Source organism: Gigantopelta aegis, chromosome 6 (genome assembly GCF_016097555.1).
Source record: "Gigantopelta aegis isolate Gae_Host chromosome 6, Gae_host_genome, whole genome shotgun sequence".
Taxonomy (NCBI): Eukaryota; Metazoa; Mollusca; class Gastropoda; order Neomphalida; family Peltospiridae; genus Gigantopelta; species Gigantopelta aegis.
In genome coordinates, this window is record NC_054704.1 from 35000196 (window position 1) to 35023575 (window position 23380).

A 23380-nucleotide genomic window follows, 5' to 3' on the forward strand; every position below is an offset into this window, starting at 1 on the left:
CGATTATCTGGAATAACATATATATTTTTCATGAGATACGGATAGCTGCTTTTGGTTTGTCTGGCAGATTCTTAATCAGGTTAGCTGTTCTCCTATGTTTTCGTGTTCTTCTTTTCCTCTTGTTCTTTCTCCTAAGTCGCCTTGTTTTCCTTGTTGTTAAGTTTCGTCTTCTTCGTCGTCGTCATCATCTTATTATGCCCCATATCTTATTTTGTCAAACTAAAATATTAGCTTTATCAGGCTCATTAAGGTCAACCAAGACAAAGAGGTTCTCTCTTCTATATATATAAGATACTTCCTACCGTTTGTTGACCGGACGACGACGCACTCAACACATTTTATTTACGGTTATATGGCGTCAGACATATGGTTAACGACCACACAGATTTTGAGAGGAAACCCGCTGTCGCCACTACATGGGCTACTCTTTCCAATTAGCAGCAAGGGATCTTTTATTTGCACTTCCCACAGGCAGGATAGCACAAACCATATCCTTAGTTGAACCAGTTATGGATTACTGGTCGATGCAAGTGGTTTACACCTACTCATTGAGCCTTGCGGAGCACTCACTCAGGGTTTGGAGTCGGTATCTGGATTAAAAATCCCATGCCTCGACTGGGATCCGAACCCAATACCTACCAACCTGTAGACTGATGGCCTACCACGACGCCACCGAGGCCGGTCTCATTACACTGTTTTTCGCAACTAACGTTAAATTAGAAGATACCATATGGGGATTTTAGATTTGCTAGTGTTATTGTTTCTTGTAAACTGATTGCAAGTGTGTTCTGTATTGTGATTGGTTAATTACATTCTTTTTCCGGGATCAAATGAAAATAAAACCCGGAAAGCTAATGACGTCATTAGAAAGCAATTGGAACAGGCGAAGTTGACGACTGATTGAAACATATTTTATTGCTTTTTAAAGAACAAATGGATTAGGCACAAGTTACACAACTTACTAGGCCTTCTCCAAAATACATACATATTACGACACAGTAATATATTTTTGCAATTTAAATATGAACAAAAATAAATATTATTGAAAAAAAGAAAGAATAAAGGAAACAGAAAAAAAGAGACGCAATAAAGTTTTCTATGTGTTCGATAATTAGACAGCAGGTTTGATAAAAGAAAACACAAAACACAAACAAGGCATCGTAATGATTACATAATGGATACACAAATAATAATAATAGCAATAAAATAAATAAATAGTAATAATTTTAAAGATCCATACTTTATTTACTACTTAAGGGAAACGTTTTGTTTCATTTATATACTTACGTACATGAAAAAATATTTCTTTATGTTTTCTTCACTTAGAGTATTTTTATCATTTAAAACTAGTTGTAAATCTATTGGCTGAAATCTTTGCAATGAATTCCAGAGAGTGCGTCTTTGCCTTTCATATAAAATGTATTCACAGAAAAAATGATAATTGTTTTCAAAATTATACCCACAACTGCACGAGGAATCGGTGCTAAGACCAACTCGATATAAGTCTGCTTTTAAATCACTACACCTGTGTCTTAACTTGGTATGTAATACATTTTTTCTTCTATTACCAAATGAATAGTATGGCGCAACGCATGGGACATCGTGTTTTATTGCTTTTTTAAATGAACATATGTTTTGACAATTTCGAATTTCAGCCCGTAGGTTGTTCCAAAGTTTTATTGTCGAATGGATAAATGAAGATTGAAGCAAATTAGTTCTAGCAGGGGGTAAAGAAATAGCATTCCGATTTCTTAGCATGTAAGGGGATCTTTGTCCAACTGTTTGTGGTATACTGTGTATCATAAAATCAGGAGCCATACCTTTCATTATTTTAAACATTGCGCACAGCTTTTTGAATTTACGCCTGGAAGTAAGTGTTGCTAATCCAGTTTCGTAATACAAAGACTTTCTAGATGTAAATTTGGGCAAACCCGTGATTAATCTGGCGGCTTCTAATTGTACTTTTTCAATATTGTTTTCCTCTACTGAGGAACACCCATCCCACACTTCCGATGCATATTCTAATATCGGGCGGATAAAAGTTATATATATTGTCAATGATGTTTGTCGATTTAATAAATATTTGTATTTCCCGAGTACAGAAATCATTACCGAAGCCGATTTACAAATATTATTAATATATGTTGTCCACTTGGCATTTGCTGAAAAGGTTAAACCTAAATGTTTACGAGTTTTTGTTGTGTTTAATGTTTTGGTACCAAATACAAGGTTAGGTGTTGGCTGTATGATTGGTTTTGTAAAAAGTACAACGCTAGTTTTATCTGGATTGAAAGATACAAGCCATTTTTGGGACCATTTGCGAAGCTTTAATCAGTTTGAGTTAAGGTTGTTTTCAATGGAAGAGATATCATTAGATGAAGATGTTATGTTGGTATCGTCAGCAATAAATTAAAAATAATAAAGGTCCTAATACTGAGCCTTGAGGTACTCCGGCCATTAAAATGCCTGAATTTGATAGAGTACCATTTACGATGACTCGTTGCTTAATGTTTGATATATAATCTTTAATCCAATTTAGTGCATTTCCTGTTATGCCACAGTTTTCAAGTTTATGGATTAATCCTCTGTGCCATACTCTATCGAATGTCTTTTTACATATCACAGAACACAGAACACAGTTGACGATTCATGGGTCTATAGTTAGATTGTAGCCAGGTATTTTTTTTCAAGAAATACCAACTATACAGTTAGTTCCGTTGAAAAACGATCCAGTTTAAAATGGACATAACCATACTGAGTTTTTAGATTTGCGGGTGCTATTGTATATTTGATTCACGCAAATGTTTCATTTTTGACCTCAGGCAAACGCCTTCGGTCAAAAATGACATTTGCGGGATAAAATAGACAATAACACCCGCAAATCTAAAAACTCCATGTGGTTATCTCCCGCAAATGTAATTTTTGACCGAAGGCGTTAGCATGAAGTTAAAAATGATACATTTGCGGGCATGAAATAGACAATAACACCCACAAATATAAAATTTCCATATGGTTATGCCCATTGTAAACTGAATAGTTTTCTACGGACCTAACTGTATATGTAGTATTTCTTAAAACAAAATACCTGACTACAATCTAACTGTAGACCCCTGAACCGTCAATTTGGCCTGTTCCAATTGCTAATGACGTCACTTTCTAATGACGTCATTAGCTTTCCGGGTGTTATTTTCATTCCGTGGGAAAAAGAATATAATTAACCAATCACAACACAGAAAACACTCGCCATCCGATCAGTTTACAATGAACGTGATATGCTAGAAGACGATGGTATACCAGTCAAAGAGTTCGCGAGCGCTCGGTCTCCTGAACACACCATTGTAACGTATGTTATATTATATATTCCACGGGCTTAAAGGGACATTCCTGAGTTTGCTGCAATTTTTAAGATGTTATCGACTAACCGAGACTTTTTAACGATTGTAATTACATATCAAATATCATTTCTGCATATCATATTAGTGACTGTATATTAAACGTGTTTCTGATCGTTCTAATATTTCTACTAGATTAAATTTCATTTTATTTCCTAAAAACTATTTTTTCGTACGTACGAAATTATTTGAAGACAAAATCCAGTTTGGGCTTCTTACAAATATTGACATGACCAGAAATACATTGACTATACAGACACTGATATTCTAAACAAGAAAATATATTTAATATGTAAGTTTAATCGTAGAAATATTTTATTAGTCGGAAACATCTTACAATGCAGCAAACTCAGGAATGTCCCTTTAAGAAGGTGCAAAGAAGTAAGTGTGTGTGTGTGTGTGTGTGTGTATGTGTGTGTGTGTGTATGTGTGAAGGGGAGACACATACATATATACGTATAAATACATGTATAAATATATAAAAACCATCGCTGCTGCTACAAAGTGGGGGGCACATCCCCCCACCCCCGCTTCCTACGCCAGTGTATTCGATGTACATTTAGAAAAGTAAGTTATTACTAATAAAATAAAAAATAATGTAAAAACAATAATGTAGATAAATGCATGAATGAATGAATGAATGAATGAATGAATGAATAAACGAATGGCCAGGATTGGATTGGAAAATACAATGTATATTAACGTGCCTATATCCAGTTAAGGTTCAAGCACGTCTCTCCCAGGCACAATCTCTGATTTTGCCCGTGACCGAGTCCGGGACAGAAGGGGGTGGGGGTAGAGTTGGAAATGGGCAGAGCTTTGAAAATAGCAATTAGTAAAAATGTTAATATATTTTTTTTTTTAAAGTTAACAATCCAAAAATAAAAGGAACAGACTGCTCTGCCGAATATTTATATAATTTGGAGCATTTTAGGACAGTCCAAAAATAAATAAGAGAAAGAAGAGAGGACTATTAAAAAAATAAAATTTGAAAGTAATTTCGACATAAAATTTTGAACGAAGGTCTAAAAGTTTAAAGTCCGATCTATTTGAATGAATGAATATTTAATGACACCCCAGCATAAAAATACACATCAGCTATTGGATGTCAAACAAAGGCAAGTTCATGAATATTATTAATTTAGACAAAGGCAAATAACTGCTTAATATTTATTTATTTACTATTAAAAGTACTTTAGACATTATTTATTGGTATTATTAACTAAACCAACTAATTAATTATTTTTTAGATCTCCAATTTTAAAGAAGAAGAAAAAAGAACTTAAATGTTGCAAATATCTCTGTTTATTTTAGTTTACGCCTACAATTACACACACACTTTATTCATAAGTACTTATTTTATGTTTGGTCAACAGAACAATCTTAACGCGATAAACTTAATACACATTGACGCTTTCGTGTTCTTCAAGCAGGTCAAATCTTTTGTGTTTAATCACAAAGATCAACACATATTAAAACATTTTATCAGTGAGAAGTGTGTAAATAAGGCATATCAACGGCGAGCTCAACCCTTGAATCTGAACGGTTTATGTACTAATTGCGTGTTGATACGAACAAAATGTCGACAAAACGTTCTCGCGTGTGGAATTAAAGGTTCACAATAACTTCTTAACATATGCCAGCGAGCGGACACACAACAGTCAGCTGTTCGTAATTGTCACTAGAATGGACAGATAAGAATCGGCCAACGGTTTTTGTATATTTACTCGACCGTAAGGTGATAGGGTAAAACATGCATGAAATTATTACTGGAGATTTTTACTTCTGATAGTATCGGCGTGGACGTGAGTTTTGTGTTGAAAACTGTTGACGTTTTCATTCATCGATGTGTGTAGTGCAGGCGTACGCAGCTGCACCGTGAGTAGAATTGGTACAAATTGTTGTTTTTGGGTGGGTTTTTTAAAAAAATTTAAGGAATAATGCTCTTCATTTAATTGTTTTAATAGATTTAATATATTTCATATATTACCTTTTTATATAAATACTGGCCATAAATTTTATTTTGGTAAAGTAGTGAACTTTGTATTGAACATAAATGCATATATGGTACTTAAAAGTTGATCGTTAAGTATGAGTTTGTGTACAGCAGACAACGTGCATTATTACATTATTTAAAAAAGATATATAATTTTCTCTAAAATCACCTTTCTCACATAATTAAAAATCTGCGGGCAATTGCGTGGTATTGTTCACAAGACTAATGTGGCCATTTTAGGTATGGTTGGTTTTCCCATCTAAACATGCTAGTTTAGTCTAAACTCCAGAACATTTATCTGAAATAGCCTAGGTGCATATTTTCGTCGTGGAACCATAATGTGTTTTGTTTTCTTTAACGATGCCTCTAGAGTACATTGACAGAAGCAGACTTTGTAAATTTGGCCACTGGTAATTCTGAAACATTATTTTTCCATTTAGAATTTATATGCATTTCTTCACAAACAGGACAACATGGACACATTCCACGGCTTTGATAAAGGCTACCAGTCGTGGAGCACTGGTTGGGATGTGAAATAAAAGTTTAAAAGGTTCACAGAGTGGCTCAATGTTAAGACTCAAGCATCGGTGGTGTCGTGGTTATGCGATCGGACTTCAGGCTAGTATGTACTGGGTTCGTATCCCACCTTAGGCAACCCAATGGGCTATTTCTTGCACCAGCCAGTGCACCACGACTGGTATATGAAAGACCGTGGTATATGCTATCCTGTCTCTGGGATGGTGCATATAAAAAGATCCCTTGTTGCTAATCGAAAAGAGTAGTCCATGAAGTGGCGACAGCGGGTTTCCTCTCTCAATATCAGTGTGGTCCTTAACCATATGTCCGACGCCATATAACCGTAAATAAAATGTGTTGAGCGAGTCGTTAAATAAAACATTTCCTTCCTTCCCACCTGAGGCAATTGGGAATTTTTCATGCCAGTACCGACTCCAACCCAGAGTGAGTGCACCAGGTCAGGTCATAGGGTTTTACGTGCACCACTAGACTCAATGAGTAGGTGTAATGCCACATACGTGTAAGGCCACATACACCGAGTTTCTCCCACTTCACGGGTGCGATTATGGGTGTGTCTCCCGAGTGTAAGACCCCACATGGGGGATGATTACCCGACATGCACTGTAGGTTCCGTGTATCCCGGGCTCGGGTGATACCGAGATAGCTCAACTGACAGCAAGCGTGGAGCACGGACCTGTCAAGTAGTCCTATACCGAAATGAAAATACTGGCGCGGCTTCATCATTCATCTCATCATCATCCATGTTTGTAATGTCAAAAAAAGTATTTGTCTTTGTGTTAAATGTTTGTGGCGTTTGTTTGAAAAAGAAAAAGATTGAACACAATTTTATTACCTTACGAGGCCTTCTCCCATATACATATAATATACGTGGCGACTATAATGACATAACGGTATATTTACATACATATAATATACGTGACGACTATAATGACATAACGGTATATTTACATTATCTTTAAACAACCATGGGTAGCTAGAGGAAAGAAACATTATGTACAAAAAAGAATATGTGAAAACAAATAGCGATGCAAATAATACTTCTCGGACAACCAAACGCTCGTTAACACACTTAAAAATAATCCACATTGTAATTTAAAATGCATTGTATACTTTATTCATCAAAACAATGAGTTTGATAAATATATGGACGCAAGTATTATATATATATATATATATATATATATATATATATATATATATATATATATATATATATATTACAAACTATTTTCTCAATCGGCTATTCAGTTGAGTTAAGCTGTTTAAAGTTAGAAAACCTAGAACAGCTACCCAGTGGAAGTTATAGACTGCTGACAAAAGGAGAGTTTAACCAATCAACGAGTAATGTCTAACATTATATAATAGGAGAAGAAAAACCCCGTTGCCGCTACATGGCTATGCTTTATTATTGCAATCACGAGTGTGGAGTTTTTTTATAGGCAGGATAGCACATACAAGACGTAGAGCACTGGTTGCAAAGAATATAACTGTCTACTGAGAAGGATTGATCTATAGACCCAACACACTTGGGATGAATGCTCTATAACGTAGATACAAGCCCTTAGTTTCAGGAGGAATTGCTGTCTATGTTAAAAATGCTCTTTCAGTTATTGTTCCAAGTTCGAACAAATTTGACTTGTATGTTTCCATGAGAGAGAGAGAGAGAGAGAGAGAGAGAGAGAGAGAGAGAGAGAGAGAGAGAGAGAGAGAGAGAGAGAGAGAGAGAGAGAGAGGGGGGGAGACAGAGAGAGAGAGAGAGAGAGAGAGAGAGAGAGAGAGAGAGAGAGAGACTGCCGTTTATTTGAATGATCTCTTGGCCTATAAAATCACTATAACGGTCACAGTCTCTCTCATGTTTTTTCTGTAATATGACAGAATCCATTCACTGTATTGTAAACAATGTCCTCAAATTGGCATACATTCAAATAAATACTCATTTATTCTAAGGGGGCCCATATAAGTAGTCATGTTTAGCTGGCATATACAGTTTCTTCATTTATTGTTGGCAACACAGAATAGCTCCGACCTAGTGGAAGAATATCGCATTATGTCGTCTTGTGCAATAAAGAGAGGTACACGGGATTATAAACCGGTGGAGTTCGTATTAACCTTAATAACTGCTTCACAATGTAACGGATCAAAGTTTTACCAAGGCTTGAGGTCACAGTGTGACATATTGAGTATATTCGACGAACACTGTGACAGGAACTCGTTGATAGTTGTCAGATATAGTGTCTGATTATGGGATGGTTCTGGGTGGCATGGGCGTATCTGATGGCACATTGTGGTTTGGGGGAAGAGGGGGTGGTAGGAGGAAATACGCCCTGAACATTTAAAGATGCCCTAATTTCCGCATAAGTATTGTATGAGATATGAAGAATAAATGTTATTAAGTTTCAAAATTATAACGTATCCGAAGGATCTGTCTTTAAATTTGTTTTACATCCTAAAAACAAAATGCCAATGGCGGATCCAGGGAATATTTAACGGATGGGGGTGGGAGATTAAAGGGCACATGAACCAACTCGGCTTGCCAATGAAAACAAAACATTTAAAAGAGTGGGGACACTTGAATATTTTAGGGGGACGGGTCCCCTGGTTCCACCCCTTGGATCGGCCTCTGAATCGTTCGTTTCCAAGTCACGGGTGATAGGACATGGACATGCTTAAAGTTAATCAAAACTAACAACATTTTTCGGACAGATATTTTATCTCACCTTATGTCTACAATAGTAATAAAATACAGTGTAAAAGTACAAAGGCCACTTTTATATCTACCAAAAGGGACTATCCGCACGCATATATCAAGAGCTAACAACCATAGCTGGTTTTATTATGTCCGAAGTCATTTTGTGGGGCCAATCGTGCAAGCGTTAGCTAGCTTAGCCAGTGGTTAACGGAGATTGTCAAAACCAAGCACTGGCTGAATCAATACAAATAAAAGATTGAAAACATAATGTTGAAACTTGATTTAATGAAAGAATGAATGAATGAATGTTTAACGACACCCCAGCACGAAAAATACATCGGCCATTGGATGTCAAACTATGGTAATGCAAACAAATAAGGTGATGATCAACATCAATATAAAAATTCAAGATATAAATAAAAACAGTGTAAAGAACTGTACAAAAATACAAATACAAATATCACAGATATATACTGACTTTTACTCCAAACTTGTGCTGTATTGGCCATTTTCAAAGAGAATGTTACACCCCTGCACCACGGTGAGGTTACAGCACGCGCAGGGGAAACATGATTTAGTTCAATCAAGAGTATCCCTATTTGGTCAAATCTAAAATTTATTTTGTAGTTGTGTAAATATAATTAAGGAAATATTACACTAACCCAGAGTAATTTAATTATGCTTTAAACAACTGGGCTAAGGGTTTCAGATTAACAAGTTCTAAGGTTTAAAATATTATTGAAAATTCGAAAAGAATGCTATTTATTTATTTTAATTATATAGCTGCCCATCTCCCCTACTGTACATGTGTCCCTCAAAATTAATATAAAAAAAAATTAAATGTAAAAGAATGGTGGACTAGTGTCGTTTTTGTAATGAGTGGACATAACCAGCAACATTACATACTTAAACTGTTACCCCAAAGACTATGGAATAAACTTCCTTAAAATGTGTTGAATACATAGGCGAACGGGCTCCCATTTTTGTAAGAGGGGTGAGAATGGGCAGTCTGGTTATTGACCAACTTAAACGAAATTGACCGGCCTCGATGGCGTCGTGGTTAGGCCATCGGTCTACAGGCTGGTAGGTACTGGGTTCGGATCCCAGTCGAGGCATAGGATTTTTATTCCAGATACTGATTCCAAACCCTGAGTGAGTGCTCCGCAAGGCTCAATGGGTAGGTGTAAAACCACTTGCACCGACCAGTGATCCATAACTGGTTCAACAAAGGCCATGGTTTGTGCTATCCTGCCTGTGGGAAGCGCAAATAAAAGATCCCTTGCTGTCTGTCGTAAAAGAGTAGCCTATGTGGCGACAGCGGGTTTCCTCTAAACAACAGTGTCAGAATGACTATATGTTTGACGTCCAATAGCCGATGATAAGATAAAAAAATCAATGTGCTCTAGTGGCGTCGTTAAATAAAACAAACTTTACTTTTTTTAAACGAAATTGCCCGAATCTGGATAACAACATTTATTCACATCATCATTACAGCTAAAGAGCTATATATAGGGTTGCGAATAAATCACTACGCATTTTTATGTGTATTACAACTAATTGTTCAGGTAGAATGATGGAAATACGTGGTAAAAAGGCTTCAGGTTAGCACATTTTGCCCGATTATCTCTATCGTTTTTGCCCGAATTTGAGGATTTGCTCCAGAACTGCCCCACCCCCGTCTCGTACGCTTATGATTGAGTGCATTGTTAAATTAAACGTTACTTTCTTCCTGCCTTCCTTCTTTGGGGAGGGGCGGGACATAACCCAGTGGTAAAGCGCTCGCTTGATGCGTGGTCGGTCTGGGATCGATCCCCGTTGGCCCATTTGGCTATCTCGTTCCAGCCAGTGCACCACAACTGATATATCAAAGGCCGTGGTATGTGCTATTCTGTCTGTGGGATGATGCATATAAAAGATCCCTTGCTACTAATGAAAGCTGTAGCGAGTTTCCTCTCTAAGACTACTGGTCAAATTTACTAAATGTGTGACATCCAGTAGCCGATTATTTATAAATCAGTGTGCTCTAGTGGTGTCGTTAAAGAAAACAAACTCTTTCTTTGGGGAAAAAGTAGAATATAAAATATATTTACTGCTATTCAGCAGAAATAGTGTACATGCGGTAGTAGCTTTGTTATTTTACTAACTATACCAAATGTCATGATGATCATGTAGGACGTCCCAGAGTTGCAGCTGAATATTTGCTGGGGTGTTGTGAAACAAATATGCAGTTTTAAGACATTTAGTTTCAATATGAATTCATTGTGGACTTAGTACCGAAGTGGTAGAGTGTCCACTTGATATGCAGTGGGTCGCAGTGACGACCATCTACCCTGTGGGAATGAATGAATGAATGAATGAATGAATGAATGTATGTATGAATGAATGAATGAATGAATAAATGTTTAACGACTCCCAAGCACGAAAAATGCATCGGCAAATGATCTACCCTAGTGGATATAGTCATTTGGGAAAGTTCACATACAAGTTCAGTCGCTGTTATTCAGGGTATCATATACTGAACAAAAAAAAGAAACTTCCGATTTGTACATATAGTATTTGTTGTGTTAAAGAATTCATTGTGTAATGAAATTATATAGGTAGTATTAGCCTTGAGCTGTATTATCAGGATTCATGAATTTTATCGATTATTTTTGCACTGTTAATCGTCGACAACGTGAAATACAATTTGCACGTGCATGCATGGTTCGACATGTCCCGTGTAGTATTCGGTCAATTTGTTTTACTTGTCTTACTGACATTGTTGTCAAGTGAACGAAATTAACGTTTTTTACATTGTAGCATTTTTGGTATGCCAAGAATACCCAATAATTTACGCGAACGGGCGATTGGCATGCTTGATGCTGGCATGTCGACAGAAGACGTTGCAAGGCATGTTGGGAGTTCTAGTCGAGCGATACGAAATCTTCGCGTAAGATTTCGAACGACAGGAAGCACCAACGACTTGCCACGTCGTGGACGTCCGCGTGTTACAACGCGTGGTCAAGACCGCTATATCATGAACACGCATTTGCGCAATCGATTCCACTGCCACTGCTACTGCTGCTAACACACCTGGGCTTCATAATAACTGAATCAGTGGGCAAACTGTTCGTAATCGTCTGCGGGAGAACAGTTTACATGCACGACGTCCTTATGTCGGATGCGTTTTAACGCAACGCCATCGTCTTAATTGGGCACGTGTACACACTCGTTGGATACGGCGACGCTGGAATACCGTTCTTTTTTCGGATGAATCCAGATTTTCTTTACAACGTGGTGATGGCAGGGTGCGCGTCTACCGTAGGAAAAATGAACGCTATGCTGACTGTTGTGTTCTTGAACGAGATCGTTTCGGGGGTGGGGGTTCTGTCATCGTCTGGGCAGCCATTGCCTATGGTTATCGTTCACCACTAGTCGTCATTGATGGCAATTTAAATGCTCAACGTTACCGCGATGACATTCTCGCTCATCACGTCATTCCTCTGTTCCATAACAACGCCAACATCTCGATTTTTCAGCATGATAATGCCACCTCTCATACAGCTAGAGACACTGTAAATTTTCTTAGGACAAATAACATTGATTTCATTGATGACTGGCCCGCTAAAAGTCCTGATCCCAACCCCATCGAGCATGTCTGGGATAGTCTGGACAGACGATTGAGGCGTCGTCCCAACCTACCCGCTAACGTCAACGAACTTCGTCAAGCGCTCATTCAGGAATGGAACAATATTCCACAGGCAGAAATCAACACTTTAGTCAATTCTATGCGCCTGCGATGCACTGCAGTGGTCAATTCAAGAGGTGGTCATACCCGTTATTAAGTGAGTGTTTTTATTTTTAACCCCTACCACACTTGGTCAAAATTTCTCCCAGTTTCGGTTAACCTATGGCCATGATTTTTGCACCAAACGATGCATCACGGAACACTCTTTAAACGCATATATAACAATTATTCCCCCGGTTTGTTTTCATCAAGTTATGTTCAAGCAAAGTTAGCGGAAGTTTCTTATTTTGTTCAGTATATGTGACGGCAGCCGGTTTCTTCTCTAGTTCGAAACTGTCATCTTAGATATTAACAGCCATAGTTTAAAATGTGCTGATATATCGTTAATCAAACATTAATTTTCTTAGTACCGACTCGTCATTGAAAAGAGTATTTTAATGGCGAAAATAGCGTTTATTATTCATTATATTGCCTGTGGGAACAGCAAAGGTAATTATTTCCAGACCCTTAGGATCGATATCTGGAGAGATTGGCACAACCGCTGGGGACGCATTATCTAGTGTGTGGGGGTGGGGGGTGGGGGGGGGGGGGGGGGGGGCACAAGCCATATTTTTTATCCTTATTTATATAGAGTAGGACAAAATGTTTTTACATTTTCGTCCTCAAGTGGTGGGCACAGAACATATACACACCTTCGGTTTCTATTGGCCTAATTTTACATTGGTTACAAAATTGTGACTCACGTACGATTAGTTATTTTGCAATAGGCATATACATGTTCTATTAATCGGAAGACAAAATCGGTCATAGCTAGTTCCTTTCCAGTCCCCTATCTCTTGACATATTGCTATTGGTAAGTAGTTCGTTATTAAAAGCTTCTAATTTATACCATGCGTATCAAATAACAGACTAAACTAGCCGTGTTACAAATGTGTTTCCTATTATCGATGACAAATGCACAGATAAGAGCCTTTGATAGTAGCAACTGTTTTAGACAGTGTCGTCACAGACTCTTAACTCGACCCGCGAGGGGAATACAGCGAGTCACATAAGGTAGCCCATCGACTAATAACTTCTTGGAAGTTACACGTATTATTCGCAAACTACCAAAATATTTAACGAAAGACAAGGGGAGGTTACTACATATGTCATGGGCGTAAATAGGGGGGGGGGGGGGGGGGGGGGGGTTTCGATGGGTTCGACCGAATCCCCCCCCCCCCCCGAAATAGCTTTTTTATAATTTAATATATCTGACATTATTATATTTACTCAACATAGAAATATATGCCCAATATCTCTGCAATCTATTTTGGAACCCCCCTTTTCAAAATCCTATGTACGCCCATGTATGTTTCTCTTACCGAAAGGGATCCGTAAGGAATCTAATTTCCACAGACAGGACAGCACACACGGTGACCTTTAATATAATGTTATTTATGTTTATTTATTTTCATAAGCGTACGAGACAGTGCTGAAGCAAAACTTCAAATTCGGGCAAAACTTAAACAGATATTCGGGCAAAATGTGCTATCCTGAGACCTTTTTACCATGTATTTCCATCATTCTACCCTCAAAATTAGTTATAATCAATGTAAAAATGCGTATTGTTTTGTTTACAACCCTATATAGCTGTTTGGTAGTAATGCTAATATGATTAAATGATTTTTTGTTACCAGATTCGGCCATTTTCGTTTAATTCCGTCAAACATAGCCTGCCCCCTACAAAAATGGGAGCCCGTACGCTTGTGTTGATTTTTATTTTCGGGTGGGTGAGGAGGTGGGGGGGGGGGGGGTTGAGCTACAACACCTTCAACCACTCCTTTTTTACGGAAGTAACCGCACTGTTTCAGAGTTGTAACTCTGTACATGATAGTCCAAGAGATACTTATCCCAAACGTATCTAAGCATGGGCGTTTCTATGCCACGAAAGCCATCTGCGTATTGTCACACGTCTGTGAGTTTCCTTTCCAACCAAACCACCTGCTTGTTTACTTCGAACCACAACGAAATACAAAATATATCTGACAAAAATAACAAAGCGTTAATAAAGCCTTTCAGTTTACATTATAAGAGGAATAGTGACGATTCCATACAGTGATACATCGGTGTAAGCCTTTCGTCAAGACAGTTAACAAAAAGAAATATGACGTCTTTTTGTGGGTTCACAATTAAAGCTATTAATCGCTAAGGAGTTTGTATTTGTACACTAAGGTATGTTTCAGAGCATGAATATCACACAGAGTCGAAGAAATGAAATGTATAATGGGGGAGTAAACATTTATTTATTTATTTTATTTTACTTTTCTTTTTATATTCTCTCTCTAGGTTGCGTGTGGTGACCATGCGGCGTGTGCACAGTTGGGGAGATGATAAGATTGTAAAAAAAGTCTTACTGCAGAAATTGACCCTGTACGACCTGTTACCGAGTATCAAACAATGTCGTCAACAGCCCCCAAAATGAGTGACTTCGGCAAGCATAGCAACGCGAAACCACGCCCACTTGGTGAGGTAAAAGCGGAATCTGCTTGTTTTGACTTTCTAGGCAGTAATAATCCTTTAATAACTCGGACGTTTGAATCGGCGTGCGATATCGACAGACATCAGCTTATTATGAACAGGCTTCATGAAAATTTAATAACCACAGCACTTATAGCAGACGTGTCGTCTGCTAATTCTAACGCGGAGCAGACACACAGAAAGGGCGGCAATGTACAGAGCAATTCCTTGGGACCGAACTTCTCGGCGATGCATTTAGTGTCAACGTTAGTGTCACCGAGATCCAGGACTATTTCTATACCAAAACAACGAGATTTCCTAGCGTACGACCTGAGAATCAACACCGCACCAAACGCAGCGTCTGACATGGATGGCGTCGAAGTGTTTGATTCACAAGGAGATGTTACATATGGACATCATCAGACTTCTGAATGGAATCAGAAAAATTCACCCAGACACACTTCTAACTGGGGAGAATATCGGCGGCAGCTGTCCACGGCTAAAAAGAAAGAACTGACGAGAAAGCTGTCACAATTATCAAAGTGCGAAGCCGTGGACATCATGGACCCAGTCCAGGGGTCTCTGTCCCAGTATTCGTCTCCAATGATAATCATGTCCCAGAGCCAGCGGGACGAGGAAAATGAGATTCTCAATGCTGCGGCCGATGCCCTTCTCCAGCGTTCCAGACGAACGCCTTTGGTTTTCAGTGCCAGTCGCAAGAGGTCTAGAACCACAGTTCGTGACACGGGGGTTTTCAGTCGTTCCACGAAGATACAAAACGGTCAGCAACAAACCGGGCAACTCCCAGATGGTATTATTGGTAGGAATATTGACAGCGGGTTTGGTTTAGCGCCAGATAGCTGCATGGGTGAGGACATATTGTACACGGGCAGAGCCGGTGGGTCGTCTCGCTTGTGGAGGAGGCATGTGTCGTATCAAGACAGAGTTCAGCCGCCGAAGGATCGCCCGAGTTCGAAACAAAGAGAAGTGAACGCGTTGTCTGGATACTCACTGCAAGCCCGATCAGCAAAAGGCAATAGAGATGATCTGTTCAAACTTCAGGGCAAATCTCTACCTCGTCTACCAAAACAAAACTCGTACACAGAAAATCTCAGATTGTTACAAAAGAAAAAACAAAATGAACACCTTCCTCAAGAGTTCCATAACTTTGACAGTTTGCAGCAGCGTGTACAGAGTATGTCTCACACGGACACATTCTGGACGATTCCTGAAGCGATGAGCGAAACAGAAGACGCTCGAACTGTTTCTACTGGCTTCAGAGCTCCGCGAAAGATTCCAACAAAACTGCCCCCGTACAATGAAACACTACACGCACAAACGTTGGTGTATACTCGAAACAAGTCGCCTACCTACAGTAACATGCATCATAATAATTCATCATCGCCTAGTAGGGGGATTAAGTACGACATTAATTCACATTGTGGACATCCTGCGGGTGAAAATGTTAAAGATGACGATCTTCATGGAACATTCAGACTTACGGAGCTTCGCGATGATGAAATCGTGGATGTAGATTCCGACGGAGATGACTTGACGGACTCGGACTCAGACGAAGAAGACAGGTTGAGTTCGATTCGTTTTGGTGACGAACTGACGCGGCAACCGCTTGACATTGGAAAGTACCAGGGAACTACCTCGAGAATTTCTGAGGATGAGGCCGGAAGCCAGTTTCATTTAGTGAATGGTGAAAACGGCAATGTTCAGGAAGAAACATATAAAATTCTAAAAGCATTAGATAAAGATGTGTATTTTGATTATGAACATAAGAAATATCGCAAAGCTGGCACGGCTGGGTCTTTGGGCAGTTCGGATAATCCTAGAGTACATTTTCTTAAAGTTAAGGTGAATAAATCTGTAACGTAGATATTATTTTTTCTGAGCAGAATGGTGCTGTATTAACATTCTCAAAAACAAATAAAACGTGTCTATATTTCAGCCGAAAGCTAAACAGTTTAAAAATAAAATGGACAAATTAAAATTTAAAATCTTCTTCTCCCCCACACCTGATTGTACAAGTTTCTTGTTTTCATTCTATTTGTAACAATCAAACAGGCTCTAAAGTATGTTCTTGCTATATAGTGTGAACATTGTTATTCATTCTTTTGAGAAACGAATCCTAAACTGACCTTTGAATATCGCCCATGACTGCGAGTCAGAATTACCAAATGTTTGACATCCAATAGCCGATGATTAATAAATCAGTGTGCTCTAATGGTATCGTTAAACAAAACAAACTTCGAACTTGAATATCTCCCATAAAGATTCTACTACCTTTATGAAAAAATCTTCGTTTTCCCAATCATCACGAATGTTGCAATATTTGTTTCGACACGTTAAAACGTCTGCCCAAACATCTGATTTTTCTCAATATTTCGTTAATAATTGAATTAAGCAGTCTTCTGACAGTACAACTAAATTCCATGTATACAGCTTGTACAATACAATGAACACTATAGATAGTCACAAAGACGTGGGTTAGACATTTTTGGATGTTAACAGATTTCTTTATTTGTATACTTTTGCGTTATATTTCGAAACACCAAATTTACTTGGAAAACGTAATTCTAAAAAAATACGTTTTTAATATATATATCTTCCAAAAGTTAACGTTTTTATCGCAATGTTTCTTTCTTTAAAAAAAACATTTATTAAATTTGGTTTCAATGTTTGAATTTACTTGGAAAGCTTATATAACGGGGAAGAAATTTTTAATTCTTAATATATATACGGACTTTTGTACGGTTATGATCAGAGAGCGATCATACCGTCCAAATATCCGTCCAGTTCTCGAACGGCAGAGTACCCCAGAGCCGTAGCTAGGATTTTTTGTTGGGGGGGGGGGGGGGGGGGGGGGGCAACTGAGTAGTTAATAGTCTAAAACTCCTAAAACTACGGCCCTGTATTCTGGACATGCTTAAACCTTTAGTGGATATAGTGTTCTCGTTCTGTGATAATTTTATAGAGTATTAGTATTTTATTTTTAGAAGAATTTTTTTTACTATTTTGCTATACATAACAATTATTAGACATAAACGAATTTGCATGTTTAATAGGGCATTGCTATTGTGTACATGGATGTGTGTTATTTACGTCGATTATTAAAACTATTATATACGTGTTTTTCTGTTAAACCGTTGTACTTGCAATTTATATTCATTCACGTTGTGAACTATCAATCGGTATATTATATGATCAAAGATTGTTCTGAAAGTTTCGTGACGATGGGGACGGGGCAGAGGAGTACCAAATCTGACAGGGAGTATCGAAAGTCGTCAACGTTTTCCATTCTAAGAGTACTTTACTAATTTTCAAGGGCGGGGCATAGCCCTGTGGTAAAGCGCTCGCCTGATGCGTGGTCGGTCTAGGATCGATCCCCGTCGGTGGCTAATTAGGTAATTTCTCGTTCCTCGTTCCAGCTAGTGCACCACGATTGGTATATGCTATTCTGTCTGTGAGATGGTATATAAAAAACACCCCTTGCTACTAATGGAAAAATTTAGCGGGTTTCCTCTTCAAATCTGTCAAAATTACCCAATTATCAACATACATTAGCGGATAATTAATAAATCAATGTTCTCTAGTGGTGTCGTTAACGACAGAAAATTCCATTTTAAAGGCAGTTTTGACTGTATGAAGAACGTGTGAATAAACACACACGCACACACATACACACACCGCGGAGTTTTGGTATTGAAAAGTTCACCTCTACCCAACCCCCCAACTCAGGGATCTTTTGTTTGATTACTACACAAATACCGAGTTTGCCTTGTTCACATGCATTACAAACAACACCTGTTTCATAAGTATGTTTTAATTAGTTTTAGGCACCGCCTGTTACCCGACAACAGCCGTGTACCAGCCTGTACCTCATTTATAATATGCAGTCACTCGAAACCGATATACCCGTATATTTAATAAACGTGTTTACTCTGCGTCATATATCACATGGAATGCATTGAAAACGTCTTACATATGAAAGTGGATTGTGTTGTTACCGAACAACTTTCAGTTAATTGAATGTGGGTTGTTGACAGTACGATGGCCTTAAAAATAACTTGACAAGTAAATGCACGTACTTGGATACTAAAATAACAAACAAGACAAACAAAGAGAAATTCAACAAGAAAGGAATATGTATTTATTAAATATAAAAAAATAATATAATAAAGTGGTATACTTGATACAAGAAACGCGCTGCGACCACATAATGGCGACTTTTATGGACCTTAGTAATTGGAGTAAGTTACTTTCCTGCTAGCTAAAACTATTTATTTCTGCACAGCTGATGTGGTGAATGGTGTTGTTTTGTTTTGTTTGTTTGGGTGGGGTTGTTTTTGTGTTTTTTTGAGGGGGGGGGGGGGTGTTTTTTGGGGGGGGGTGTTTGTGTTTGTTTGGGGGGTGTTTGTTTTTTGGGGTGTTGAAGGGGTTAATTGTTTTTCTGTGAGTTTTTGTTTTGTTTTGTTTTCTCTTTGTTTTTAGTTGTTATTTTATTTATTTTTTTAGAGGGGGTGGGGGGTAAACAGCTTTTAGACATGTCTATAATAGTTCACGCTATTTCACAGTCGTTGAACATTTCACGTTTTGAATAGTATTATGGCTGATTACAAATTAGTAGATTAATTCACATTTGCATGATGAAGAAGATTTTGGCAATACAGTAGTGTCATTTCTGCACACAGAATATGCACCTTTAAATCTATCAATATCTGGGGGCGGGACGTAGCCCAGTGGTAAAGCGCCCACTTTATGCACGGTCGGTCTGGGATCGATCCCGTCGGTGGGCCCATTGGGCTATTTCTCATTCCAGCCAGTGCACCACGACTGGTATATCAAAGGCCGTGGTATGTGCTGTACTGTCTGATGGATGGCGCATATAAAAGAACCCTGGCTACTAATGGAAAAAATGTAGCGGGTCTGTCTGTCAAAATGACCATATGTTTGACATCCAGTAGCCGATGATTAATAAATCAATGTGCTCTAGTGGTGTCGTTAAACAAAACAAACTTCTTTTATCAATATATATATTTAAGCATGTGGTAATACCAAAAGTTTAATTAAAGCTCTATGTTCTTGGCAAGCAACATGGGACAACGAAAAAGATAAAAGTGTAAGCCAAAAGCCGAATAAAAACACAATAATGCAAATATCAAGGTTGCCAGTGATACTGGGTACCAGGTTCCGCATTCTCTCTCCCCAACTTTCCTGTCCTTAGACGGAAGTCCTGGCAGTAGTCAGAACGTGCGCCCATGACAAGCGTGCACTATAGCAGTTTGCTCTGAATGTGCACGTTAAATAACTTTAACTAGATCAAAGTCAAACATTTACCGGTGTGGTTATTAGAAGCAGTGTAACATTATGTACACAATTTTGATTATTGGCTTCGAAACAATTTATGTGTTTACCTATCACCGATGTTAATATTGTCTTAGTGTTCCCACCCTAGTCAAGAGTAATTATAAAGCCTTTGAAGTTACTAATAATAAAGCCAAACGTACATGCATGGCATCTGTGTACATCGGATTACAACCCAGAACATAACTGAACGTTGTTCTATAAATCAAGTAGATCAAGGGAATGTTTGTCTTGATCTCATGGATACGTTTGGGATACTTCTTGTATTCAAATCAGACTTGATTATGGAAGCATTCGGCCCTGAATTTTTGGGTATTTTTAATACAGTAATTGCCTTGTTGGCTAAACATAGTCTTAGGGCTCAAATAAACTGAGGATCCGGATTTTTTTTTTTTTTTTTTTTTTTTTAATCGAAATACAATTAGATTCAATGAGAACATTGACAGGATGGGTGCAATGCGTGCGTCTACCAAACGCAGTCTGCCAGCCGCAATGGCATTATTGTATATGGCGTGTATGCCCAAAACGTAAGTCGCAGACGCATCAAACACAACAGTCGGACCGCACGCACGCACCGCATCCAGTGTTTAGCGTTGTTGGGAAAATGTAAACTCGCCGATGGTCGATTGTCGTCGATAAACCCAGTAACAGGGGTGACATGATGTTTGTCGAGATATCTCAGATAGCCTTAATAGTGTTTATACGTGATCCGTTTCCCCACTCAATCAAATATTCATACCTTCGATGTCGACTTCATTTGGATTAGAGACGCACTTTCAGGTATTTTAGAGTAATACCTACACTCGAGTTTCAACTGAGTAAATCAACCATTTCAAGACGATTTCCTCAAGTGTTCTCGAATGGTGAACAGGCGGGCGAATTATAGTTCATACCTTGCGTGCGGTAGGTTTGCTGCAGTTTAAAAACAAACAAATCAAACACAAACACAAATAAAGAACAGGTCGCACCTTTGCGAGCACTCTACCACAAAGCTTCATACCGCCTTTTAAAGTATTATCTTCAGTCAAGTTCAACTGAGTAAATCAACTATTTCACGACTATTTCCCAGTGTTCTCGAATGGTGAACAGGCGGTCGAATTATAATTCATACCTTGCGTGTGGTAGGTTCAGTGCAGTTTGCAAACACGAAACACAAATAAACGACATATCGCACCTTTGCAGAAAAAATGAAATGTTTTATTTAACGACACACTCAACACACTTTATTTACGGTACTATGGCGTCAGACATATGGTTAAGGACCACAGAGATATTGAGAGATGAAACCCGCTGTCGCCACTTCATGGGCTATTCTTTTCGATTAGCAGCAAGGGATCTTTTATATGCATCATCCCACAGACAGGGTAGTGCATACCACGGCCTTTGATATATCAGTCGTGATGCACTGGCTGGAACGAGAAATAGCCCAATGGGCCCACCGACGGAGATCGATCCCAGACCGACCGCGCATCGAGCGAGCGTTTCACCACTCGCAACTTTGCGTGCACTCTACCACTAAGCTACACACCGCCGTAACCCCATCCTCCACCCGAGCTATCCTTTAACAGAGACAATGCTTGCAAAAAACTGACGAAATTTAGCTCGAAAAACAGATATTAATCTATACGATATAATAATACGATATCTGATAATAAATACGGCTAATCATCTAAATAGTAGATTGGTCTCAGCATTTGCTACTAGTGGAACTATTTAGCGGGTTTCCACTGTAAGACTGTATGTCAAAGTTACCAAATGCTTAACATCCAATAGCCTATGATTAAAAAATCAATGTGATCTAGCGGTGTCGTTAAACAAAATAAAATTTAACTTTAACTTTGATCTTAGCATGGACATGGTCACGTCACAAAAAGATAACATTAATAAGATTAATTCCAATGCACTGTACAAAGTAAACAATGTATCCTACTCTACAGGTAGTACTAAACCAAATAACTTCCGGCTGGGTCAAAGTTTGAGGTGCACCCAACTTTTGATAGAGAAGTGAACACCACAAGTCCTGTGATTGGTTATAAATTTGAGTGTGTTGGTTGTAAAAAATAATAGTTTCATCTGGGTAAAAAAAAAAAAAGTGCAATTTTATTTCATCTAGTACCAATGTGTCAAGTAGCCTTGTGCTTGAAACATGTATGGGGTACCTGTAAAGAATTTTGTGCGAAACTAGGGTAGTCATAGACGCTACCCGTTATCTCACAAACGAGCAGCTTGACCCCCATTTTTTTCTGATTCACTTTAAGTGTAAGGGGTGGTAGTATTTATATCCGTGGCGTTTATGTCGGTTGATACGTTGCAGGTAGGAGTTTTAGCCACATATGTTACTATTGTCGTCTATGGGATTTGATTTGGTAGTATACACCCTACAGGGGCCAATTTCACAAAACATCGCAAGTTTACGTCTGCAACTAGCAGTTATACCGGGCTTACGTTTACGTGTTTGGCGTCTATATTACGCAGAAAATTACATCATTACAGAAAATGGATAATTTTAAGGACGAAATGAAATGAAATGAAATATGTGTACCTCAAACTATAATTGCTGTACTATAATAGTAAAAAGAACTGATGTTTAGTCGTAGAAACAAGGCTTACGATGTTTAGTGAAATTGGGGCCAGAACACAAGGCCAGATAGAAGTGTGGAGGTGGGGTGCTGAACCATTAACATCATAGTGGGCTCTTCCAAAAAGAACCATTCTACTATAACAATGCTATATCCTTCTTTCAAATTAGGACGAATCATGCTTTTATTGTAATCGATCATTTAACTGGTGCTTACATCCTCTGAAGGTTCGGGTATGCCTGTTATGGAAACATCATCAGTTTCCCCGGAAATGTGATCAAGACAGGTTTTATTGCAGACATAAAAGATTTCAACACGTTTCAATATCATTCATCACAGAGTTAACCTTCATTTCAACACAGACAAATCTTTGATGAATTCTTCGCGTACGTTTTAGGTGGATGGGCGATTTAAGCATTAATTAAGGATTTTAAATACATGTGTCGTTTTCGGCCTGAATATTTTAATTACAAAATTGAGCTTTTCTACAACTCTACAGACAATGAAGTATTATGAAGGTTGCGTATCATTTCCTCCTCATGATTAAAACACATTTAAATAAGTGTATCCCAATGGCAAAGTGTCCGCTTG

The 23380-nt window shown here is 38.3% G+C and overlaps 1 protein-coding gene across 1 annotated transcript; it reads left to right on the forward strand.

The window, feature by feature from the left end:
- The first annotated feature begins 3223 nt into the window (after window positions 1-3223).
- LOC121373864 lies at window positions 3224-17704 on the forward strand. Its single transcript, XM_041500640.1, has 2 exons — window positions 3224-3343; window positions 14667-17704. The coding sequence occupies exon 2, from the start codon at window positions 14778-14780 to the stop codon at window positions 16719-16721; it is 1944 nt and encodes a 647-aa protein (XP_041356574.1). The 5' UTR covers window positions 3224-3343; window positions 14667-14777; the 3' UTR covers window positions 16722-17704.
- The last annotated feature ends 5676 nt before the right edge of the window (window positions 17705-23380 follow it).